The sequence below is a fragment of the Thermobia domestica genome, chromosome 15, assembly GCF_964235325.1.
Source record: "Thermobia domestica chromosome 15, izTheDome1.hap1.1, whole genome shotgun sequence".
NCBI lineage: Eukaryota > Metazoa > Arthropoda > Insecta > Zygentoma > Lepismatidae > Thermobia > Thermobia domestica.
Window position 1 is genome coordinate 172667526 of NC_137468.1, and position 22360 is coordinate 172689885.

General features: G+C 36.0%; 1 protein-coding gene across 2 annotated transcripts in view; it reads right to left on the reverse strand.

The window, feature by feature from the left end:
- The window catches only part of LOC145671367 (sialin-like), a 91077-nt gene that overhangs the window by 38012 nt on the left and 30705 nt on the right, over positions 1-22360 (reverse strand). For both annotated transcript variants that reach the window (XM_081740431.1, XM_081740432.1), the window contains exon 5: positions 20159-20379. In XM_081740431.1, coding sequence (XP_081596557.1) covers positions 20159-20379 — 221 coding nt within the window. The remainder of the gene's footprint in view (positions 1-20158; positions 20380-22360) is intronic.

Genomic DNA, 22360 nt, shown 5'->3' on the forward strand with positions numbered 1-22360 from the left:
AGACCACATCGATCGTCAACTCCTCGAAGAGTATCGCCTGCATGTTCATCTCCCTCATATTTTTCCATCATTTTCTGCACAGTAATTCTATACTTTACTAACAAGGCTCACCACGTTCTCATTAGCCTAGACCAGCCCCTAGGCAAAAGATAACCGCATTTGTCCTTCTAACAGTCTTCATGATGTGTTGTGGCGTCAAGTGCACCTCACTTCATCTCTCATCTCCATCAGTGCTTATGATTTCAAATTGTACACTCATGTTCAAAATTATTGTCGCATGTCTATAAGTGTGTTGTTGTAGGAATATAATTTCATAACGAATTAGCACGGTATTCCTTATAATGTTAGTATGTGTATAATCGGTAAAGACATGTATGTGGCAAATTTCATGTCAAAAGAGCTGCAAATAAGAACAATAAAACGAAAATAAAACTTTGTTGTCCATTTAGCAACATTTTGTTCTATTCATTCTAATTTACGTATTTACAATTCTTTTCCTATGACATTTACCACAAATATACATTTTCCAATTATATACATATTATCAGTATTAAAAACACCCTGCAAAATTATTCTCAAATTATATTCTTACAAGAAACCAGGTATAGATATGGGACAATCATTTTGGACATGAGTGTACGCTAGTTTATATTCCAATTGTGTTAGTTTTTTCTTTACTGTTTCTTGTTCTGAGCTCATTTATTCACTATATTATTTCCGTTGTTATATCCTCTTAAATTCGATAGTTTGTTATTTCTTTTTCTTTTGTTTTGTATTCTTTCATTTACTATATTATTTTTCGTTATGTTGATATTTATGTAAAATGTGTAGTTTCTTCTACCTTGTTGTATGTTTATGATTGCAAAGATCATAAAGACCTCAAAATAAAATATGATTAAATAAAGATATTAGCAAAAAAGTCCATAGCTCATCCATAATCACTCCTCCTATACCTTTAACTTCCCTTCCCTAATAGAGGGTGTAGCCCTCTGTAAGGTTGCTAGCCGATGGCTAGCCTTAAAAAAAACTTCTACAGTCCACCCATCCCCGGATGGGAATGTAATTCTTTCAAAAAAAAATATGTACATCTTTGTATTTTAACCATGTATTGGTATAAAGGTTTCAGCGCTTAAGTGCCAATACGTTGTTGTCAAAATTGAGAGTAAATGATTAAAGGCGGAATGAAGAGAAATTTTTGGGGGCAATCCGCCGTGGTTTTCGGTAGATCCGATTACGTCTTGCAAATGGGGAAATACGTGGGGGGGATTTCAGCGGCTAGGTATCGGTTAAAGGCGGGGGAGCAGCGGGATTATGACGAATATCCCGCCGGCGGGACGAAGGCGTAATTACTGTAATCGAGCAGGTGGCCCGGCGGCACGTCGATGGGCGTACGGCGGCCCTCTGGGGGAATGCTTATGTGGTAGGTATATCACAAGTTGACTATAAATTTTCAAAAATATGTAAATAATAAGCTAAAATTATTTTTGTTACTCAAAAAACTGGGGGTCTAGGCTCCCAGGCGCCAGGCTATATCCGCCACTGTTGTTTCCTTCTTAGATATGTATGAAGAATTTATGTATGTGTGTATTAGTGTTTCCTTGTTGGCAAGAGATGACTTGTAGCACCAGTAGATGACCACGATTTATTATGAAATTCAAAATGAGAATATTTCACAAATCATCCTAAATATACCAAAAGAATAAGTATTGTTCTTAAGCGATTTTTATCATGTTACAATATGATTAGTACAAGCACTATTGAAGCGGGACAGTATGGGTTCGATTCCCTGTGGAAGCTCATGTGGATCGTACCCCCAAAGCTCTAGGTCCACAATCATACAACTTCGATGCTAAAAAAAGATGTTAAAACACGTTAAGCCATATTTAAAAAAAAAAAATAAAATAAAATAAAACATTTGTACAACAATACAGAATAAAATATTCATATTACTAAATTATTGCAACAATAATCCAGAAATAAGATTTGTGAATTAAAATCTCTAAGCAACAGATGAGCGATAGGAATATTATAGAGTACACGTGAAATTTTTTGAGCGCGAAATATCATGAATTCCTGCACATCTACCTCATTCACTTCGGTGAATTTGAGACCAGCGAATACCATCTTGGTCTCTTCTACATCAGCCGATATGTGTTTGCTACTAAATCAACCTCCAACGCTGGTAAAACATGAAGAAACTATCTCCTCTACTCGCCTGCTGAATACGAGTACAACTGATTGTACAACACAAAGACGGTTCTTATCTTGTCGCCGCTGGTTACCAAGGTGCACAGCGTGGATGCAAAGAGTGATTTCCCGTATACGAATGAGAAACACTGCTGAACCTATTATTGCTATGACTGTAAGAAATTGCCATGAAGTAGCTAGTACATCACAGAGCCATCTTTCAATCAACAATTGTACGAAAAGTAAAAGACGAGCCCTTAAGAAGATTATCCATCATTTGAAATATTCATTTGTTCATAGATGTCTGTCTTCAACCCAACATGTGATGACTATTCGGGGAACAACATTAATGCTTGGAATGGGAGAACTTTCAGTTTTACGCACATTCTCACCTTATCAATTTGATGACCAAGGTCTCCCTTATACCTTCTGTGACCAGCTGCACGTTTTCTACGACTTGAGCAGGCATTTTGTGACAATTCTTGGCAGTGACTGGCGTGGGACAGTGTCCCTTTTTTCTGTCGAAAACTTCAAAGTCACTATTGGATGCTCCATAATCGACTACGGACCTGTTACGCTGTTTTCTTTCATAGAGTGGTCTATAAGCAACCATCTATTAGGAGTTAAGATCCACCCAATTACTAGAGAATCTGAAGATATCTGTCACTGGGCTGCTGCTGCTATTATTTTCGATCTGAGATCCAGAAGGCTGCTGAAATGTGGTATTATAAAGAAACCTACGTTATTTAGGAATTGGGTGAGCTTACTGTCACTCGAAGCATCTGAAGAGATTACATCGGAAACTGAAAAAGACCATTCTATTGATTCGATGACTAAATCTGTGAACAAGCGTCGAACCCGATTGTTTATGAGAGCATTGTTTCCTCGATTCAGAAAATGGATAGGCAGATGGAGAAAAGGATTTAAGTCTCATATTGTAGATAACATTCAAGAACATGAAGCATCCGATATATCGAAATGTCAACTTAAAAAGAGAAGAAGAACACTATTCCGAAAGATCATCAATCGGATGCAATGGACTTTCACATATAGATCTGTTTCCTTGATCAGCACACTTTTCACCATAAAAGGAGAAACGTTGCTGAAAGGTATGGGCCAGCTCTCCATCTTGCCTCCTTTTTCAGAAGAGCAATTCAGAGACCAGGGACTGCCTTATGCCTTCTCTGACCGGATTAGCATTTTGTTAGACCTATCCAACAATTGCGTCATTGTTGTTGGAAGTGATTGGCGTGGAACAATGTGTCTTCCCACAGTTGTTGATTACAAAGTTATTGTTGGTTGCACCATTATTGATTATGGCCCAGTTGCGTTGTTCTCCTTTGTTCAATGGATTATACGAGATCACCTACTGGGAATTAAAATTCATCCAATAACCAGAGAATCAGACGAGATTTGTCACTGGACGGCTGTGCTTGTTTTATTCGACCTGAGAACCAGCAGATTGTTAAAGTGTGGCTTAGCAAAAAAGCCGAAGTTATTTAGAAATTGGACAACTATGTTGTTTAAAAACGAATCGTTCGGAACATCTGAACAGAAGACGATTCCAGCTGGAGAACAAGAAGGCAGAGTTGACTGTTCGACACGCTATTCTGATTTATCAGCAAGGGAGCAACCACGTCAAGTTTCTACGACAGAAAATGTTCCACGCCCCAGAAGAAGATTTAGAAACAGGTGTCGGAGGTTCTTCCGCCGATTTATCAAATGTTGCTGAACCACCAGGATAAGGAACCAAAGGTGATCGTCTTTGTGTATCTGGAACAATCTCGAACTATGCCAAAATAGAGAGGAACGATTACATCTAATACACATCTAAATGTCATGGAGTAATGGAAAGTTAATCAGTGTTATACCAGCAAATATTCTGAGGAGAATAAAATGAAGTTATAACACAGTGATTTAAATCCAAATGAACACCTTTACAAACGGAGGAGCAAACACATAAGACAAGGAAATAATAAAGGCTGATGTTGTTAGCCTCACCGCAAGACTTTGCTGCAAACAAACATCTTAGGCGCTGAAGCTGTGGTGGGAGTATTATACATGAATTTTCCAGTGCCATTCTACATCCCAATTTATTAGCAGCACCATTAGTTTCCATCTTCTGATATTAAGGGATACATTTTTCCTTTATTTTTCTTATTATCATAATTTGGAAAATTGGCTTAAATTTTGGGCTATTCTTTCAATAATTATGGCTTTGTATTGTGAAACTTTATTTCGGCAATTGAACAATGGACGAAAGGACAAGTTTCTCATCATTTCTCAACGTTAAATTTGTACGATTTTTGAGTGATAGCAAGTAGAAGAAAAGTAGTATTAATGTTCGTAGTTGTAGTAGTAGTAATAGTAGACAGGCAAAAAAAAAAGCAATATACACAATAGATGAACCGATCTAAATTCACTTAAAAATTAAGGGTGTTACTTGTTAATTGTTGTATACACTAATATTTCAGTTTGTAATTTTGATCCTAATACATATTAATAAATTAAAAAGTATTTAAACTTCCTTCGTTTTTGTTATTAAAATTAATCTAATGTAAATAAAATAATGTGTGTATGTGTGTGTCTGCTTGTCTGTATGTTTGTGTTTAGCCTGGGGACCAGACGATTGGACCAAGAGTTACCAAATTTTGGTCACGGGTACCTTGGGCCAGGTTCCAGACCAAGCCGAAGCTTTTTTAAAAAAATCGAACCAGGGGTGGTCTCATGGGGGGTGTTTACCAGGACATGTAAAAGTAGTAGAAAATGACCAATATTAGTACCGAGTTCATAGTTTTCGCGGTTGCTGAGATGAATGGTGATACTACCACAGGCGTTGACTTTCAAATACAGCCCCCATCGGCTGGGGAGCAGACACGTTTTATTTTTTCGAATTTCGAAGCAATGGATCTCAGGGGGCGTTTACCGGGACATGTAAAAGTAGTAGAAAATTACCGATATTTTTTTTTCTTTCATTGTTCAATTAGTTTACATAAATGTTTTATCTGACCCATGCGAAAAATGGTTATTTCAGCTAGTAAAAATAATAATTTGATATCAGTAACGAAAATAAATACAATAAACTAAGTATATCTATATTGCACTACCTTTGAGGTTTCTGAAAGTGTGATATGCACACCACTAACTGCACAATATCATTTTGCTACATATTGTTTCATTATCATGTAATAAATGGCCTCGCTTTATGCAATTCACAAGATCACATGAACCATCAAATATTGTGCGTTGTTTATTTTTCCTTAAAATTTACAATAATATTAAAAGTTTTATATTGTTGTTTCTTTCTTTTCTTCTTTCCTGTAACAAATTACAGTCTCCAAAAGTTTTCTTTAAATATTATACATACACTCTTCGCTTGCTTATACAATTATACAGGGTGTTCATTTATTATGTAGCCAAAATCACTGGTGAAATCCTCACACCTAAACAACTTTTAAAAAGTTCATATGAACATAAGGTTAAAAACGTGATGTTTCAAAGTTCGAGATGCCGAAATCGAGAAAATTGTAACATTGAGGCTGCTTAGCTCGAAAACTTTGAGAGGTATTAACGGCAGTTAAAGAAATATTAGAGGAACTAGTACGCTGTCTATCTAAATAATAGGAATGGCCAGACGGATCCGGATACCTGGTTCCTGGATTCGGATACCCGGTTCCTGGATCAGGATCCGGATATCCGGTTCCTGGATCCAGATCGGAAATTTCGAAGTTCGGATTCGGACTCCCTGTTTTGAATATTTTAGGCTTAGATTCAGACCCGTAAAATATTTATATCGCGCCCAGAAAGCAGAAAGGTGCTAAGCGTCATTTTCTTTGATTTCCAATTGCGTGCATATCCTGATTAGCCAATTCATGTTTAATGTTGTGCAGAAAGAAGACAATATGAAAGGTCTGCAGTGAAAACTGAATTCTAGATGAAAGAAAGAACCGGAATTAATTAGTGTTTCATTCGTTTTTATGCCCTCCTGAGAAATTTGTATTTTGGCGTTTAGCATCTTTCTGCTTTCTGGGGGCGATATGCATAAAATAAACCGTTGCAGACCTATCAATTTCCATAAAAACAATGTTTATTAGATCGCTTTATCCTGTGTTCGCTATTAATGGTAATTAACCGTTGCTTCTGTTGTATGTATGTTCTTAATTGACAATAAATTTAATGAAATGTACACTCCTGGAGAGAAGTGCCTTAAAATCTTCGAACAATAGTACATCCCTTTTTTAAAACATTTAATGCTATATAAGTAATGAACTAACGTGAATGACAATGTTTAAGCGAACATCCTACAATCCATTCAAGAAAGTACTAATTAAAATCATTAAAGAAGGAAATATTCTTGAACGTCGGTCGGTGAGAAAATAATATCACATTTATTTTTTTTAATATTGAGTAGGTTTTAAATTAAAATTTGAAAGTTGTATTAAATTCCATCATTTTGTGGATGTCTCGTCTCGTCTCGTTTCGGTTGCAACACTATTCGTTGACAATTTTCACATTTTTTTTTTTTTTTTTTACTTGTATTAAATTACGTACGAGTTTTTGGGAACCGTGAGTAAATCATTTAGATTTTCGTCATTATTTCTATTTTTTTTTATTACTAGCAAAATAAATGAATCGTTTTTTGGTAAAAGGGCGTATGTGCAATACAAAAAGTTGTCGAAAAATGACAAAAACTGTTTTCTTACGAGACAGTTTGGTATATGAAAAAAGAAAAATTCCTTATATTTATAACACGTTTCAAGAAACACACGTTCTTGTAACACAAATTGTTACATCAATCTCTAAAGTATTCATTTCTTTTTTAAAAAATGTGAAAAATATTACATACGCCCTTTTAACAGAAAGAGATTCAAATTTATAATTGGTATTTTACATAATACATATAGACGCAGATCAGTCAGTTGCTTGCTTAAAATTTACGGCAAAGATTTCATCCCTAAGACACTGACGATCTTAGAGCAAAATCCATGGCTTTCCCATAAAATCTTAAATCTCTCTATATAAAAAAGGCAAAGTCCTGAGTGAGTGACTGATCACCGTACGGGCCAAATCGCTTAAGCTAGAAACTTAAAATTTGGACTGTATATGGGATTTGTGACGTAGGATACCACTAAGGAAGGATTTTGGGAAATTCGACGGGGTAGGGAAAATGGGGTGGGAAATATTTCAATAAAATGGCAGTATCTCCGAAATACTTGACGTTAGATACTTCAAATTTGGTATGTGGGTTTCTTATTGAAAATAATTTGATACTTGTTTAAGTGCTTTTTGATATTTAAATTAGAAGGGGCAGGAAAGAAGTAGAAAGTAAAAAAACGGGGTGGGAATTGCAATTATTGCAATTAGTATAATATGTCCATATCTCGGAAACTTAAAGGGTTAGAAACATGGAATTTGGCATTTGGACTCCTCACTTAAAATAATTAGATACGGTACATATCTAAGCGGTTTTTTTTTTGTGTGTGTGTGTGTGTGTGTGTGTGTGTGTGTGTGTGTGTGTGTGTGTGTGTGTGTGTGTGTGTGTGTGTGTGTATGTCCTAGAGGGGAAGAAAAGAGGCGGGAAGAAAAGATTTTCATATCTCGGAATCTCGGAATGAAACTTGTTATTTGAACAAAAATTCGTTATGTTTGCAGGCGTATGGTGTGTGAGGCCATAACCCGAGCAAATGTGTGGGCTGGGGAAGAAACCCATACATACTCGCACTGAAATTCGGTATATCTCGGAATACCGGAATGTTACTACATACAATTTGATATTTGAACTGAGATTCGGTATAATTGCAGGTTTACGAGGTGCGAGGTCGTAGACCGATCAAATGGGATATCAGAGGGTCTGAGGGCGATTCCCCCAAACATTTCTTTTTAAATTCAGTATGATTAGAGGCTTTTGTGGTACGACGCCGTAGGCCGAGCAGTAACGGGGGTCTTTTGGCGAAACCCCAAACTAGTCGCAGACTAGTAAGTATATAAATGTGTTTGCGTCATGACTGGAAATTCCATGTATACATGTGGACAAAATTGCATAAGTAGCCACGAGAAATGACAACCCCTTAAAATAAAAAATTAAAAAGCCAACAAAATGTACTGTTGAATGAGTTGTATATTAGGGCCTACGTTTGCGCAGGGGCGGATCCAGGACTGACTCCTGGACAGTGGCGGCGATACAGGGGGGCGAGGAGGGGCGACTGTTCGTATTTTTTCTCGTCCCTCCTTCACCCCATTTTTCTATGTACAACTGGTGAATAATAATAATAATAATAATAATAATAATAATAATAATAATAATAATAATAATAATAATAATAATAATAATAATAATAATAATATTCAAAGCAAAATAAGTGTGGCTGCTTCGCCATCCCAAAATTTTTCTTGCCACCCCTTTTGCCCCTCTACTATTACGAGCCTAACGCCGCTACTGCTCCTGGAGGGGCCGGAGGGATTGTACGTAGTAAGATTAGATGTTGTGGAAAGCTCTTCGTCTAAAATTTCCAAACTCAATTATTCTAAATTCGGTTAGATACATAAACATGTTGATTAACTGATATATTGATATACTATATATATATATATATATATATATATATATATATATATATATATATATATATATATATGTGTGTGTGTGTGTGTGTGTGTGTGTGTGTGTGTGTGTGTGTACAAAAAGTGAAAAAAAGAAAACACTGTATCTAATGAGGTGAAAAATAAAATAATGTTGAAATATTCATTTAACATACACATTTAAATGGGTCTATAAAATTTATGTGTAAATATGAGTCGCTACATGTATTTTTCAGTTAGACAACAAAATGTGTTTAATTTTATAACAACGTTTTAGAATATATGTTAAAAAAGTTCATACTAATGGTTTAACGTAAAAGAGTAGTCGAAAGTCAGGGGCGAACCAAGGCAAATTTTGACCCGGGCAAAGTGACTTTTAGGTGCCCTGCCCCTAGTCCTAGCCTATATTTTACATTTTATTACAATGATTTTAATATTTTAAACCCATATTTTTCAAAAATAAATATTAATACTCAAATACATGATATAGGTATATTTAATACTTTATATATAGCCTACATCGCTTAAAGATGAAGAGAGAGTTGGACGTCCGGCAACAGCTGTGTCAGATGAAAACATTGCCGCTGTGGAACAAATGATAACAAATGATAACAACTTTCAAGAACATTGAATCTACAGTGAACATTGGATCGCCAGCAGTAACAAAAATTATTCATGAACATCTTCGGCTCAGAAAGGTTTCATCTCGTTGGGTGCTTCACACTTTGAACAGCAGAAGCGCATGCGTGTGGAATGGTGTGAAGAAATGCTTGCAAGATGAAAAACGCCAGTCTACAGTTTGGATCCTTCTAGACGAAAATCCACCCACGAAAGTGAAGCGACCGCGAAGTGTGGGGAAGAAGATGGTCGCAACTTTCTTCTCCAAATCTGGCCATGTTGCAACTGTTCCACTTGAAGAACAAAGGACTGTTACTGCTCAGTGGTACACCACTATTTGCCTAACAAAAGTGTTCCAGAAGCTTCGGGACCGGCGCCCAAGAACTGGATTGCGTGGGATCCTGCTTCATCATGACAACGTGTCCGCACACACGGCCAACATCACAATTCAGTTTTTAGAATCTACGGAGGTCAAACTTATGACTCATCCGCCGTATAGCCCTAACCTGGCCATGTGTGATTTTTTTTATGTTCCCCAGGATCAAAGATCGCATGTGTGGGAAGAGATTTTGCAGCCCTGAAGAAGCTGTAGTGACTTACGAGAATGAACTTTCAACACTTGAAGAAAAAGACTGGCAACACTGCTTCCAAAAGTGGTTTCCGAGGATGCAAAAGTGTGTACAGTGTAATGGTGAATACTTTGAGAAAATGTAAGTGTTAAATTGATTTTAAGTATGTAAGTTATTTCACATCTCAAAACTTTCGTAGTGACCCTCGTATATATATATGGTATCAGATCAGTTACATTGTTTTTTATTATTTATGTACCGATATGTGTAAACAAAAACAATATCGAGCAGCCTTTATTGAATACTGCTAATAGTTATATGATTACTGGTATATTGTAAATTGTATTGTTATATCAATAACACCAGGAGTCATTTTACCACATATCCGACTATGTAATAATCTATTCTAATAACGTGAAATTCCAATAAATACATTTCACATATGTTGAACGTGTTTTACGCACAGCAATATAAACAACCCTTTTTATGTAGATCCTAGTAGTCGAAGTTCATAGCACTCATAAAACGTATCTCATGAATTTATACCAAAGTTGAACACTTCCCTTACAAGACTAAGGCTTAATATCAGGTTTTATCAAGTATTAGAAATCCTCTAAATTTCGTAAGTTTGATAAGTAAGTAAACCACATCAAAGTCAATTTATGAGAAAGCGTTCATATCTTTTTCTTCCATAAAAACAATACCTTAAAATCTAGAATATTTTTACACAAATTATTTTCGTAATTTCAAACCTTTGACCTCAGACGTGATAATTAATAACATAATAAATCTTAAGAAAAACTACATAAAAAGTTGAATTCCACTACTACTGAAAATTAGCAACAAATTAAACAACTTTAAATACATTTGTTTTCAGCACCTCACAACAGTTACAATATAACCTTCCCAGATTTTTGGTCTGCAAAATCTCTGAAAATGACATCGATGTCAATGTTTCGAAGAATGGCGAACTCAATTGACATCATATTAATGGCGAGTCCCACGAGGTGCTCCTGGCACACGGTAGATCTCAAATAATTTTTAATTAATTTTAATTTTGAGCTGCTCCTTTCGCCTGAATCCATTCTGACAAGAAGAGTGCGGTAATTCAGAATGCATTAGGGAAATTTTTAGTCAGCTGGTTACTCGTCAAGTATTTTAATACTTCCAAGGGGCTTTTAGCATTTTCATCTGGTAGTAGGGAGAGTAAAACCAGTAGTTCCTGTTGAAGTTGGAAACCCTCAATATAACAATGTTCTTCATCTGTTAAAAGCCACCTGAAAGTCAGAAAACTTCTCCATGAGGGAATCATCTTCTTCCTCGTGGATTTTTTGCTGTTTTCTTTTTCAGTAGTAAGATGCAGAATTTTTTTCACTGATACCTTAAAATTATACACTGCTTTATTAACATTCTCCAAGGAAACAATATAGTACGCACAGCATCACCACATTACACATCCGATATACTTGTATAACAACGGCCTATTGGCTCTTTTGTAGTAGTGGTGGTCGTGGTTGATCTGATAAGCTTTACTTATCGGTCATTGTTATTAGTAACAATGAAAACATGTGCTGGCCGAAGGAAGGATTCAAATATAGTCGCCGATTCTTTTTTTTTTTTTTTTTCGTAGTGCCGCTTCCAACCCCCTCCGATTTCACGAACACTGTCGAAATGAATGATTTGGCAAGAACTGTACAAAGCGAAACAATAACATCTCCTAGACACTATTTTCAACGAAGGTCGACAGTTTGGGGCGGCGGTATCGTTTCTGAGAAATTCAAAATAAGTGTTGTATAAACTCCACTACTACTTTAATAAAAGTAACACACACGCACGTAGCCAGGATTTCATGAAGGGGAGGAGGCGTGACATGAAATAATGTGATCATCACAGCAGGGGCTAGATCATTCTAAACTATTTTACTGGAACATATATTGGTTCGTTTAACCAGGATTTCGTAACGGGGCGGGGGGAGGCGTGATATGAAATTCTGAAGGCCCAGGAGCTCGATCAATCTAAACTACTTTACTATCAACATATATTGGTTTGTTAGGACAATAAAATGAGGATATGTTGGTAAGTATTTTAATAACAAACTATGAAGAAATCTCGAGTAAAATAATAAAAAAGAGTATTGAAAAAGATTTTACAATATTTACATCCTTCCTCTGTTCATTCAAATATAATAATTTTTCTTTCATTGTGACCTCAACTATTATAAAAAGTACATACTCAATAATGTCTTGTAAAATACTTTAAAATATTGCGTTCCTTTCTCTGTTGAATCAAATGTTAACAGAACTTTCTTTCCACATATATTTTTGTTTTCATTATTCCGTCAACTACTGTCTGTTTCAAATGACAGGTTAAAGGAGCAGTAGAAAATTGTTTTTGAAATAATATGTTTGATATTGCAAGGATGCGATGACGAAAAATTATGATAAAAGATGTCCACGTTGTTACACAACAGCACTATGCTTTCGGAAGCTTGAAATCTTCCTGACTAGTAGCAGAAATTCTGAGAATTCCGTAACTTACCTAGAAATTTCAAATTCCCTGACTCTTCCAGGATATTTCGCTCACCTTGCCACCATGTATTGCAAGTAATACAAATCTCCTCATAAGAAAGAGTAATCAAAAGCTACCCGTAGTTTTTCTTTTCTTTTTATTTTTAACGCCGATCCTTCTTTTTCTCATTTCATTTTGTTTCATCCTTCCTTAATTTTTTCATTTTTGGTCTCTAAGGGGGAGGTCCGGACCGCCCTCCCCCCTTGGCTACGTGCCTGGTATTATATATAAAATCCAATAACATTCATTACCTGAGAAAAGTTCACAAAGAACATAGTCCGCTATAAACAATACCGACTCCCCTCCACGCTTTCTTCTACATGTCATGTCTGCATTTGTCGATACATCGACCCTTAGTACTATGAAACTCTCTTCTTCCATGGTAGAATGGAAAAAAATGATTTAATTGCAGCTACTTTACAAGAATAAAACCAAAAATGTCAGTAGAAAACACGTTATGAAATTTATTTTTCGATACTCATTTTGGCGCCCCCCTGACTGTGGCGCCAGCGCCTGAGAATATTCATTTAACACACATACTTAAATGAACCTATAAAATTTATATGTAAATATGATTCACTACATACGATGACCAGTCAAAAAAGTTTCCGGAATTCTGTTGTAGCTGTTTATTGCCACAATATAAATACACATTTACTTAATCGACTTTAAAGTTGGTATCTTCGGAACACACACACACACACACACATACATACACTACTTCCACTGCTCCTGCCATTGCTGGAAACACAGACGAAAGGCCTCTTTTGGTATCTTTCAAAGTTCAGCCGTCGCACAGTGGGGCAAAAACGCAAAAGGCTGGCCTAAATATGATAACTATATTCAAATTGAATGAAACTTAGTATTAAGGGATTATTGAGGTTGCTAATTACGATTCTGCAACTAAAGTTGAAAAAACACAATGGCAGATCCAAAATGGCGGAATAAAAAGAATGTCAACATACTTCGTGATTTTCACAATGTATCTTTAACAACGTTCACTTTTTTCACATATTTTGATGAACAATTACTTGTTACTTACGTTCTTATTTATTAGAAATGTATTATTACTTAAATGACACAAATTATTGGTATTTAATTCGGTTATGATAACTGCAAGGCCTTGTCACTGTAACATTAAATGAACATCAACACGCTTCGTAACTGGCACGTTTTGGCAGCTACGTTTTTGTCGACAGCATTAATTAATATTCAGACTACCATTCTACAAAATATGGACGTGGTGCACGAGGGTGCACATAATGTTTTCAACGCTTTAAGTTAATAAAATATATAAACAATGTGAAAATTTTGCCTGACTTGCGATTCAAATTATAAATTATTATATCATTATTATTAATTTTTCACTTCATACACTTATTCTACTTACCACTACGATATAGGAAAATTTTACAGATTTATAAACTATAAACGCGTTCGAAAGATACAGTGAAACCTATCTATGTTGGCCACCATCGGTTCCATCGCAAAGTGGCCAACTTAGACAGGTGGCCAACTTACAGAAAATAAGTGTGATTTGAGTATTTTTAGAATAGGATTTCTAGTATTACTTGTAAAATTATAATAAGCAGTGGCACGGCAGCTACTAATAAATAATGTATATAGAGTAATTATAAAAATACACAGTACTAGAAAATATTACTATAATAAATGTGCATACCTTTCTCTTCCTGAAAACTAGTCTGGTACATTGAATTATTCGAATTGAAAACACAATAACACAAACAACCATGAAATAGAAGCGTATGTACGCAGTTTATTGAAATTGATATTATAGCACACTGAGTTATTCAGATTGGAAACAAGAAAAGTTATAAATTGAGAAATTTATATGCAATTTGTGTGACTTATTTTCAGTTGTTACTGATTCGTCCTAGACGTATTTATTTTATTCTTTTTATCAGATATGCACATTCTAATATTGTAGTTAACTATCTCTTGTTAATGAGCTAGAAATGTTTCCCTCGGAGCAAAAGATGTTTTGAGAAAATCTTAAGGTAATTCATCTCAAAAACTCTGCTATCTTTTGACAAGCCGACAGGTGCCAATAGTTGACAATTGAGATGGTTAGTTTTAACCTTGAGAATTTTCCGGAATTACTAAAGCTCCCCACTGATGAGAGGAGTTGATATAGCTGATGATTTTACCAAAACAGACAGGATAAACAAATACCAACCATTTCCTGAATTCCTGTACGTGCTTTTTCTTATTCACATCTTTCTTCACCACCCCTTTATAAGGGTAGCGTTCTGGCCATTGACCTCCAAGAACAAATCGTGCGAAGCTATGCTTCTTTGTGTCCAGTCACAAATACAGAACATCTGTCTCTCATATGGAAATTCGAAAGAGTTAAGAAAAATAACAAAACTGTATTTTGCGTGGCCAAGATACACAGGTAAACTTATCATTATCATCATAGGGTAAACATTGCTTCAGTGTGGCCAACTTCCAAGATAGACAGGTGGCCAACATATAGAGTAGTAAGAAACGAATGTATTATGGGAAAATGCAGGTTCAAGACGAACTAGGCCAAGATAAGCAGGTGGCCAACTTAGAGAGGTGGCCAAGTTGACAGATTTCACTGTACAACCGTTTCAACGGACGCGTCACAATTCTTCTATTGTTCTCTACGCATTTGACCTGCTGAAGAGTCTACTTAAGAGTGGCTCAGGTAGTCGGAATAAAGTAAAAACCCTATTCTATTTATGGATTTGGGCACTTCTAACATCACTCTAGCCAACTACATAAAAAAAATCCTATATTACTAACTTTCGTTTTTTTTACTTTTGGCCAGCTTTTTGCGTTTTCGCCCCACTGTGCGTCGCATTGGTTTTGATCTGTTCTACGTTGGCGAAACGAAAAAGGCCTATTTTTAGCTTGAGGAATAGCCAAACATCCGATGATGCTAAACTTTTTTCAAGGCCGTCTCTTATCAAACTCTCTGAATCAGATTTTCTCCAATTTGCACATGAACTTGATGCTTGTGCATTGTTTGACCTGTGAAATTGTAGCAACTAATCACTACACCCTCCTCAGTTGAGCTGCACTGTTCATACACTGTAATGGACTGGCACGTCACAACGCAGCAACCATGGATGAAGATCAAGATAAAATTGATTATGAACATTAGCATGTATATATTGTAAATAGTGTTAAATGCCTTCAATATAGACAGGAATTGTATATATGAATTATTGATAGGATGATGTGTAAACAAAAGTCAAGAAATGAATAATGAACGCAACGTGTATAAGAAACACAAAATTTGTAACATTAGCTAGCGGTGAGTGAGAGGTCCGTGATTCTGTGAATGGTAATGATTATTTTTGATAGATAATATTGTCAATTAATTCACAGCTGCCAGCTCTCAGTCCAGGACACGGCGGGTCCATACGTGGTGAATAATGGAACAACCCTATACCATATGTGTTAGGGGCAGAAGCCCCCCTGGACCAAAACTGACAAAAAAGATACGCGAAATTGAGAAAAAATACGAGAAATATATTTCACAAAATCGGAAAATATTTATTTACGATCTTCATTCATCAAGAACGATAGCGAGTGTTGCTTGACGCAGGGAGACCGTGAGTTTCACGGCTCAGCTTACCAACAAAGCCAGAAAAAGAAAGAAAAGAGCCCATTTTTGGATATTGCGTAGGGGTTCACGCGATCTTATGCTGCGGTAGTTGAAGTAAACGAGGCAAGCGAGGGCGCGGCAACTCTGCGAAGTTTGCAATAATGGTGAGCGCGCACTTCGCTGTCTTAAGGTGCCTTTTTACACGTTTCCATACCTCTGACTATATTTATTTATTTATTTATTTATTTATTTATTTATTTATTTATTTATTTCAACTTATTTTACATGTCGAGGTTAAGGCTATATGAAGCCTTATCTAACACCTAAACATGATCAAAATTGAAAGATCAAAGAATATAGTTAACAATAGCAAAAAAAGTTAGAAAGTAAAACACACACACACACACACACACACACAAGAAACAGACCTGTCGCTTGAACACATACACACACGCACACATAACACACAAATATAATATAATGCTACACGAAAGTACATACATGTTACAATATGTAATAAATGTTTTATATCTTTATGGCAAGCTTCTCTATTGGCTCTTCTGTCTCTGTGTCCATTCAACCCTGCTTCGATAACAATAGATTATAAACTGCTCTTTTAAAATATGCTAAAGATTTTGACTCACGTACCGAGGTTGGCAAAGTATTCCAATCACGACACGTTGAAATTATATATGATTTGGAGGAATAAGTTGATCTATGAATAGGAATTGCAAGCTGGCTATTAAAACGTGATCTTGTGTCCCTCTGATGGAAATCGCTTAAAAAATTAAGGTGTTTTAGAAGATAGGAAGGTTCTGTAAAAGTAAGTGTTTTATACAGCAGTACCAACGAGTGCAATTTTCGCCGTTGCTGCATCTTCAGCCATTGCAGCTTTTTAAAGAATGGCGTTACATGATTTGAGAATTTTAAGTTAAAAATAAAACGTATACAAGCATTTTGTACTCGCTGCAAACGCTTTTGTAAATGTATATAAGCGTCAGCAGAAAGCAGAACGTATATCATCAGTAATACTGGTAAGGACTGTAGAAGTGCTGCAATGTTTACGAAACCAGGATTGAAAAGTGTCTAAAAGGTTACAAGTTCGAAGGTGCTCACATATTTGGTCACTTACAATATATTCAAGAGCTTTAGATAGGGCAGGTAACATTGAAATAGGCCTTAAGTCTTCTGCAGATCGGACATCCTTAGTCTTAGGGAGAGGCAGGACTCGTGCTGTCTTCCACAAAACTGGGAATATTCCGGTAGTAAGGGAAAGATTAAATAAATTGGTAATTGGGGAGAGGACGAAGGGTAATATTTTCTTGATCAATGTTATGCTTATTTCATCAGCACCTATAGAAGTGGATTTTATCCTCTTAATCGCTTTCATTACATCACGTGGGGTAACACAAGTGAAAGAGAAAACATTTTCTTCAAAATTAGGGATTTGTCCGGTATTATCAGATCTTGCATTTATCTGTGAGCTAGAACTGTCAATTCTACAGAAATAATTGTTAAGATAATCGGCAGAGAAAGGAGCAGCTACATCCGGCTGGACTCTTTTGCTGCTACGAATGCCAAGTAGCTTCAAATTTCTCCAAAGATGGGAGGTTTTCTTGTTCTCAAGCAGGGTGTAGGAAAATTTTAATTTCGCATTACGCATCGTTTTAAAACTAGAGAAGCGCTCTACAACTTTTATTTGAAACTTTTCTACAAATTATCGAATACACAAAAGTTAAATTATAAAAAACGAAAAAGTACACATAAAAATTAAAATTTTACATATTTCTACGAATATCTCTTAAAATATTAGACCTAACAAAAATTGCTAAGAATAACTTTTTTAGATCGTGATTTAAGAAAGAAAACAGTGAAAAGAATTTGAAAATCGGGTTAATAATAACGGAGATATGAGCGATAATAGAAAACCTTGTAAATCGGATGTTAAAGGGGGAGTGGGGGGAAAGCACAAGGGGGAGGACTGGGGAATTTTGGGAAAATACACCTCTAGTTGGGCCCTAACAATTGGAAGAAATTCAGCTTGTCTCGAATTTTCCCGACAAAAACCCTTTATATCCTGGGCTATGCATTGTACTAATTTTAGCGGCCTATACCGGTAATCTGCATATTTATGGGCCTATACCGGTTATCTGCATATTTATATAGATATATATATACACTACTATAACCCTCGGACACAAAATTGCTATTAGTTTCTTTAGATGTAACTGGACATGAATGTGAGCCAATGCAAAACAAATCGGATCGAGTGCTGCTTCTCTGACACATGTTACCCAACCCGGCCACCATCTTGGATCCGACACATTGGATTCAACTTTTGGTTTTTCAAATAGGGATAGGTGCAAGTGATACATCAAATTCATGTACACTTTTCTCGGAAATTCACTGGTGTAGTGAGTTTTCCTTGGCTTGTACCGTTTGGAAAGTATTGCATGTTAAATGTGATGCACTTCACGTATATTCAACCAAATAGAAAGTTGTGTAGCGCCCCTTGTGTATATGTAATATTTTACGTGACTTATCGTTGACAAAATATTCTTTGAACATACATACATATAGACACACAGAAGTCAATACGGAAATCGTAGGTCTTCACCCAAATCTTGTCGTATCGGATTTATATTAGGCATTTTGACCCTAATACAATATTTCCTTGTTATAGTATAACATGGTAGTAATAAGAATCAGTCACAAAAACGAAATAATATTATGACACCAATGTTGTAAAGAGTTTGTTTATACCTACAGTATTTTTCCTCTTAGAAATTGTTTTGATTTGTCAACATCAAAAATGTAAGCGTAACTGATATTACTCAGCAATGTCGATTTGCGAAGTGCCTGGAGGGATTTAACATGTATTACCTTCCAAACAGTACAAGCTACGGAAAAAATAAACTACGCCAGTGAATTTCCGCGAAAATTGTACATGAATTTGATGTATCACTTGCACCTATTCAGATTTGAAAAACCGAAATTTGAATCCAATATGGCGGATCTAAGATGGCGGCCGGGGTGTGTAACATGTATCTTTTTTTTTTTTTTTTTTTTTTTTTTTTGCATATGATCACATTCATGTCCAGTTACATCTAAAGAAACTAAAAGCAATTTTGTGTCCGAGCGTTAAAGTAATGTATAATTGAATTATATATATATATATATATATATATATATATATATATATATATATATATATATATATATATATATATATATGAACGCCCATAAATGTCCAAATCACTGGCACGGGCCGCTAAAATTAGTATAATAAATATTTGGCCGTGGAGAACTTTGCATTTGAATCAATTTTACACGAATCCCGAGGAGACACTTCGCGAATGTACCTTGTTAGAAGATATACTCTTAGTCAGTTCTTTCGTTACTTCACATAACTTTTAAACGAAAGAGAGTTTTCAAATTTTGTTGCTTGCAATTAGGTAACTGGAACAATTATCTCAGCCGATTTCATTAATGAAGTCAATCTATTAACGGGTAATGTTGCCTTTAACGGTGGTTATCCATATACCATGTTCTATTATTAGAAAGAACGTGTATAATTGCAGAATGCTAGAAGTTACACATCCTGCCGATAGAAGGCATCAAACATCCAACGGCTTGCATCTACCGGAGAAAATTAAAATTTCTACGGACGATCCTCTTTATTGTCTTAGCAGGGTTTGTTATGAAATAATAAGACGCTGGGAAATTGGCTAAGTATATCTCATAAATAAAATATCTAATTACCAGTACTATTTGGAAATCATCTCGTGTGTTTGACTAAGTCAACATTACTACGAGCGTGTGTTACTTTTGTTTCAACCCCCAAGTAGAGTGTTAGCTCCACTTCTCATATAGTTTCGATTGCTCAAAAAATCTAAATCACATATTAACAAACTAACACCAAATCGAAAAAAAAAAAGTAATGCTGGCAACACTATAAATATTTTGATTAATGATATCTGAACAAATTTTAAATAATTTAACAATTTTTCAGAAAACTGTTTCGATACAGAGTACCCACCTTTTTAGTATCGGTGGTGTCTCCAATGCTAGTTTCAATATATTGTCTTTCTTCATATGATATACGAGGATGTTTTGATGGCAGATCGAATACCAGAAAATACCAGAACAAATACCACAAAACTGTGAGTCCACCTGTCACATAAAAGACTGCTTCCCATCCAAGAAGCGCGATTATTATGCCGCTCATCGGAAAAGTCAGAGCCACTCCCAGGGAGGAACCTGCGAAGAAGAAAAGGCTTTATTAGGGAATTCAGGAATTCACTGTTTCAAATAGGGTGAGTTCGCCAATAGTCGACCGCCATCCAATAGTCGACCATTTTTGCTTACTATTGTGTATATAAAATATATCTAATGGTCTTTTGGAGCGGAAAGTGATTCGCGATAAAGCTTGCATCATATACCACCAATGACAATCATTGTTTGCCTCTCCCTTGGCCAGCTGGTCGTCTTTCACCGATAAATTTCGAAGTATCTGTAGAATTACGACTCAGGTGCACAGTTTACGACAGCGTGCAATGGGAATCTTGTGCACCTGTTGTTTTTCGCTTTTCTGAGGATATAGATAGTACGTGAGGTAAGAAATGTTTTTGTTACAAAACTAAGTTATTCTAGAAACTGTACAGTATAATTTGTCAATAACTGGATAGTATTAAATGAAAAAATACATGTTAAAATGCGGTCGGAATTTGGCATTTTTTCTTTCCCATACAAACCAATTGTCGACCAAGGGTGGTCGATTATTGGATTATTTGAGAGTGCGCCAAATTGCTTCAAATTATTTCCTGTTTGGTATTAAGGTCTGTTCTTCAACATGCATGTATAAAATTTTTGATTTCGTGACATATTCTAAAAATCGACCGCCTGATTCTCGTGTGGTCGACCATTGGAATATTTCTTGCCACCTGTCGACCGCACTGTTTCATACTATGTTTCGCGTTTTGCTGACTGGAATTTGTTCAGTAACTTAGTTTAAAGTTTCTTTTTATGACGATCTACTATTTCAATGTGAAACCAAGTTTTTTTACACGGAAACAAGAAGCCCTCCTCGCTGGTCTAATGGATAGCAACCGTGCCTTTGGTGCTCTGTGTCCCGGGTTCAATTCGAAGCGGGAGAACATAGAACGAATTAAAGCGGTTCGAATATTACTGTAAACTGTAGGTCCACGTCTTTACATAGTCTTGATCCTAAGAAGGGACGTTAAACCATAATAAACAAAGAAACAAGCAAACAAACTAGAACAAGAAGGGGTTCCTGTATGTCTACTACGTCTTCCTGAATGAGAGAAATAATAATAATTTCTTTGAGGCATGTACCAGACACGTTGTCCAGTGCCTAGCCTGCAGGATTACGAATTGGGAATGGAGAGATATGCGGGTTGAAACCCCAATGCTGGCCCTTCTAACAGGTTTCTTAGGGGTTTTGTCAGTTATACCAGGCGCATGTCATGATGTTACCTACATAATAGGCTCTGGCCGACACCTTTCCTCATCCTTGTCCCTCCCCTATCCCGTCCTGTGCCACAAATGCTTAAAGGACATAAATAAATTCAACAAAATTCAAGTAAGTGTTAAAGTATGCTGCTTTGTAATAAAGTCCTGGATTCAATTTTCCATGGGAATACAATTGGTTCGGAGCTCATGTTAAACTCTAGGTCTCACGTCCTTGCGACGTCATCATCATCCGATTAATGTCAATAAAAAATATCGATTCACTCGGCTCAGGTTTTTTCAGGTCAGAACCTGCTTTCGGGAAGAACACTGAAATATTAAGAGTATCAATATTGAAAAACAACTTTTGTTAATATATTATTGATTACTTCTGCTTTGTAATATAGCAATGCATTTTGTTGTTAGAAATATGGCGAAACATTTTAAATTTTATGTATTTGTGACAGATTTCCGCTATTCGGGCTCCGGGATATAAAAGAAAATTTTTCCGCTATTCGGAATTTGATATGCTGTGCGCCTTAGAAGCTGTAAGAACAAAACAACTTTCAGTTCGTGATGCCTGTAAAAGGTTTGGTGTGCCAAAGACAACAGTTTTAGACAAATTACATGGAGTTCAGTTTGCACCACTTATTGCAGAGGTCCTAGCAACAGCAGCAACACCGTCAACAATAAAGAATGGGTTTCGCAAATGTGGACTGTATCCTATCAATCCGGACGCTGTTGACTACACAAAATGCATCAAGAGTGTATG